General features: G+C 47.8%; 1 protein-coding gene and 1 long non-coding RNA gene across 2 annotated transcripts in view; one reads left to right on the top strand and one right to left on the bottom strand.

Annotated features, from left to right (window-relative positions):
- LOC116185807 overlaps positions 1 to 2,869 on the top strand; it is an 80,093-nt gene extending 77,224 nt beyond the window's left edge. The window contains exons 3-4 of the long non-coding RNA XR_004150715.1: positions 1,925 to 2,452; positions 2,557 to 2,869. This is a non-coding gene — a long non-coding RNA (uncharacterized LOC116185807). The remainder of the gene's footprint in view (positions 1 to 1,924; positions 2,453 to 2,556) is intronic.
- LOC102674036 (dynein beta chain, ciliary) overlaps positions 1 to 3,238 on the bottom strand; it is an 18,811-nt gene that overhangs the window by 9,196 nt on the left and 6,377 nt on the right. Inside the window, exons 15-17 of the mRNA XM_031511117.1 lie at positions 1,944 to 2,787; positions 1,142 to 1,706; positions 1 to 861 (exon numbers count right to left, since the gene is read on the bottom strand). Coding sequence (XP_031366977.1) covers positions 1 to 861; positions 1,142 to 1,706; positions 1,944 to 2,787 — 2,270 coding nt within the window. The remainder of the gene's footprint in view (positions 862 to 1,141; positions 1,707 to 1,943; positions 2,788 to 3,238) is intronic.

Raw genomic sequence — 3,238 nt, 5'->3', positions numbered from 1 at the left:
CCATCCTCCGGCTGCAGCGAGAGATCCGCCGCAGCCTGCTTCACCATCTTCTCGAACTCGGCGTCTCGTTTCCGGGGGACGTCCAACGCGGGGAACAAATCGGCTATCAGGCCCATGAACACGGGCAGGTCGTCGGATATCACTTTGGGAATGTTGAAGTCTCGAAGGGCTCTCATCAGCACCTGCTCCTCCGGCCTTCCCGGATCTCCCCTCTTCAGACTTCCGGCGACCACCAGCACCGACTTTATCGCGCGCAATCCCCAGTCGTAGTGGTCCTGCTTCGACAACAGCTCTTTGCACAACGTGTACAAAGTGATGAACTTTCTCGCGAGGATTTTCGCATCCTGGAATCCCTCCGCGACCAGCATGATCTCGCAGATCAGCTCGAAATCGGGCACCACCATAGCACAGGGTCGGAACAGAGCTTTTAAATTCTCGGGCAGTTCCGTCCGGCCCGCGTACCCTGGATTCATCGTGATAAATATACCAACCGTTGCCTCCAAACCGATAATCTCACCCATGAAGTTGAACCTCTCCTTCCTGTGTCTGATTGCGTCCTGAATCGATTTCACCTGCACCGCGACCACCGACAACACCTCGACCGTGATCCGATTGAACTCGTCGAAACAACCCCAGGCGCCGGTCTGCGCCAGCCCTTTGTATATATTACCGCACGATTTGTAGTCCATCTGCTCCGAACAGTTGAACACGTACACCATTATGCCCAGAGCTCTGCCCAGATCCTTGGTAGTCTCCGTTTTTCCGGTTCCGGCGGGACCCGCCGGCCCGCCACCCATGATCAAATGAAGGGATTGAGTCAGGGTTATGTAACATCTGTCTGTCAGTGGAGTTATGACCAACCTGTATAAGGAATAAACGTATAACCTTCATCTTCTCGGTTTACAATCTTTAAGAATCTGTTCAAGTATTCGATATTATTCGCAAAATCGACTCGTTTCGACGGAAGAATAGAATCCGTAGTAGAATATGAAAGCTTGTTCTACGATAAATCTACATTTAAGTGAAAGTATTCACGTAATTTATGCGATGATAATTTAATAAATTGCCAAAGGCAACGTGGACTGGGCTTAATGCGCGTATTAAGATTTATTTATCAAAAGGAGAAAGAAAACCATCGAACCTGGGTGTATTCCCCAGATATTCGTGAGAGTATTTAAACTGCGCGTCGCAAATATTGGCGAAGCAATCCTTCTCCTTCTCGTCCCAACGGTGGCGGAGTTGACTTTGCCATTGGAACGCCTGCGACGTCTCCACCTTGGACTGCACCAGCTTGGCCACCACGTCTCTAGAATGCACGTCTATCGTGCAGATGGTCATCACTTTCTGCCTCTCCTGTTTCGTCAGCTCTCCGATCAGCAGCGTGATCAACGTGCTCAATTGGGAGATCTGTTTCTTCAGATAATCCTTCAAGGAATTGTCGTACCCCTCCTCCAATCTTGAAAACGCTATGTTCACCTCGGTGGTCCACCATATTTGAGTGCTGCACAGAGAGACTTGGGCCGGATAGTCGAACAACCATTGCTCTCGAGCCTTTTCCTCGTACGTTACCACCGCCTCGCCGAAGTAGTGCCTCATCGTGATCCTCATCACTAGTTGCAAACGGTTCAACCATGCTTCCACCGCTCCTTCGCAGCTCATCTCGCAGTTGGCGAATTCCACGTATTCCCCGTCTTTCGCGTACATACCTTCGGAACAGGAGCGAAGCAGAAAGGAAAAAGTAAAGATTCTGGGATCGTTTGTAATTAAAAAAAAAAAAGAAGAAGTAAAAAAAGTCCGTTCTCTCAAAGTTCTAAAATACGAGTTTAAATACGAACGATCGAGTTGTTCGATCGACCATGTACACGCGCGAGAAGAATTTTTCGAGAAAGAAAATTCTATCTCTTCTCGACGATTTCTTTTCAAGAATTTCTTGGAAGGCTCACCCGATACGCGTCTCGGCGAGAGAGCAGCCGCGTCATCGAATTTCAATCGGGCCATGGAATCGAACAGTTTCGTCAGATGCTTGGCCACCACCTCGGGCTGATTTCCATTCGACAGGATGTCCAACAGATCGCTGGACGAAACGAAGTAGAACCTCGGGAACGCCAAACGTTTCGTCTCCAAGTATTCGGCCAACGCTTTCTCGCAGAGGACCAATTCCTTTTCGAGGATGTCCAGGGAGGACGCAAGCCCATCTTTATTCGTCGCTTCGATTACGTTCAACGTCCTCCCCAGTTCCTCCGTCATTTGCTTGAACTCCTTGTCGATCCTGTCGAATCTCTCGGCATCCGTGGGCAATTGCCTGCGTATATCCTCGGACGAGGTGAAGATACTCTCCAGATGCGTCCAAGTTCGTTGCACCTCGAACCATATCGTGGTCACTTGATCCGCGATGCTCAACTTCCGCTGCCAACTGGACACCTCTTCCAGAAAATGGGCTATGAACTTGGAGGTGATGAGATTTTGCAACTGGACCTGTGCGGAGGAGGAAGAGTGGCGTTGGATCGAGTTTATTGTTTGGAGTTGGAAAGTTCTTTTTACCTGGTTTTCTTCCAGAGTTTCGATCAGTTCCTCGCTGGCTCTTATCAAGGTGGCGCCGGTTCGAGCGTGAATTTCTTTCTCGAACTCCATTTTCGACCAGGTGGCGTTCAATTCCTTCATGTACCTCTCCATTGACATCTCCTTCACGGCTTTGTCAACGATGTTCTTCACTTCCTCCTCGCAGTCGTGCAGATTCAGCTCGAGAAGATCGGCCAATGTGGTAGACTCGTCCATGACGAATTTTACCTTAAGCACACTCTTCGTTGGCTATTCACGTTTCTTTTGTCGTTCGAAAGCTCGAAGTGTTGAGTGAACGAGTTTGAAAAAATGAAAAAAGAAACGAAGCGAGGTGTGAGCGAAGAATCAAAACATTTTTCGAATCGCAAGATCGAATTTATTATTGACGAATGGAGGTATAAATACAGCGATGAAACGAGATACAACGAGAATATAATAGAAAATTATCGTTGAACGATTTACGTGACGCATGCATTGCATATTAATTGACGATTTGTCGTTCTAATTCGTGCTCGAATTATTGTAGAATTAGGTGCACGTTATTTACAGTGGACTTACGGTCATTTCTGGAGTCATGTTGCCCAATTTCTGTAACACCGATAGCGTATATACAGCGGTGCAACTAACTAACTAACATGTTGGTGATCATTTCCATCGAAATGTCTTAATCTTTGACTAG

The sequence above is a fragment of the Apis dorsata genome, unplaced genomic scaffold (genome assembly GCF_000469605.1).
Source record: "Apis dorsata unplaced genomic scaffold, Apis dorsata 1.3 scaffold_292, whole genome shotgun sequence".
In the NCBI taxonomy this organism is placed as follows: Eukaryota; Metazoa; Arthropoda; class Insecta; order Hymenoptera; family Apidae; genus Apis; species Apis dorsata.
Note: the sequence above shows the minus strand (reverse complement) of the source record. Positions and strands in the feature narration are given on the sequence as shown.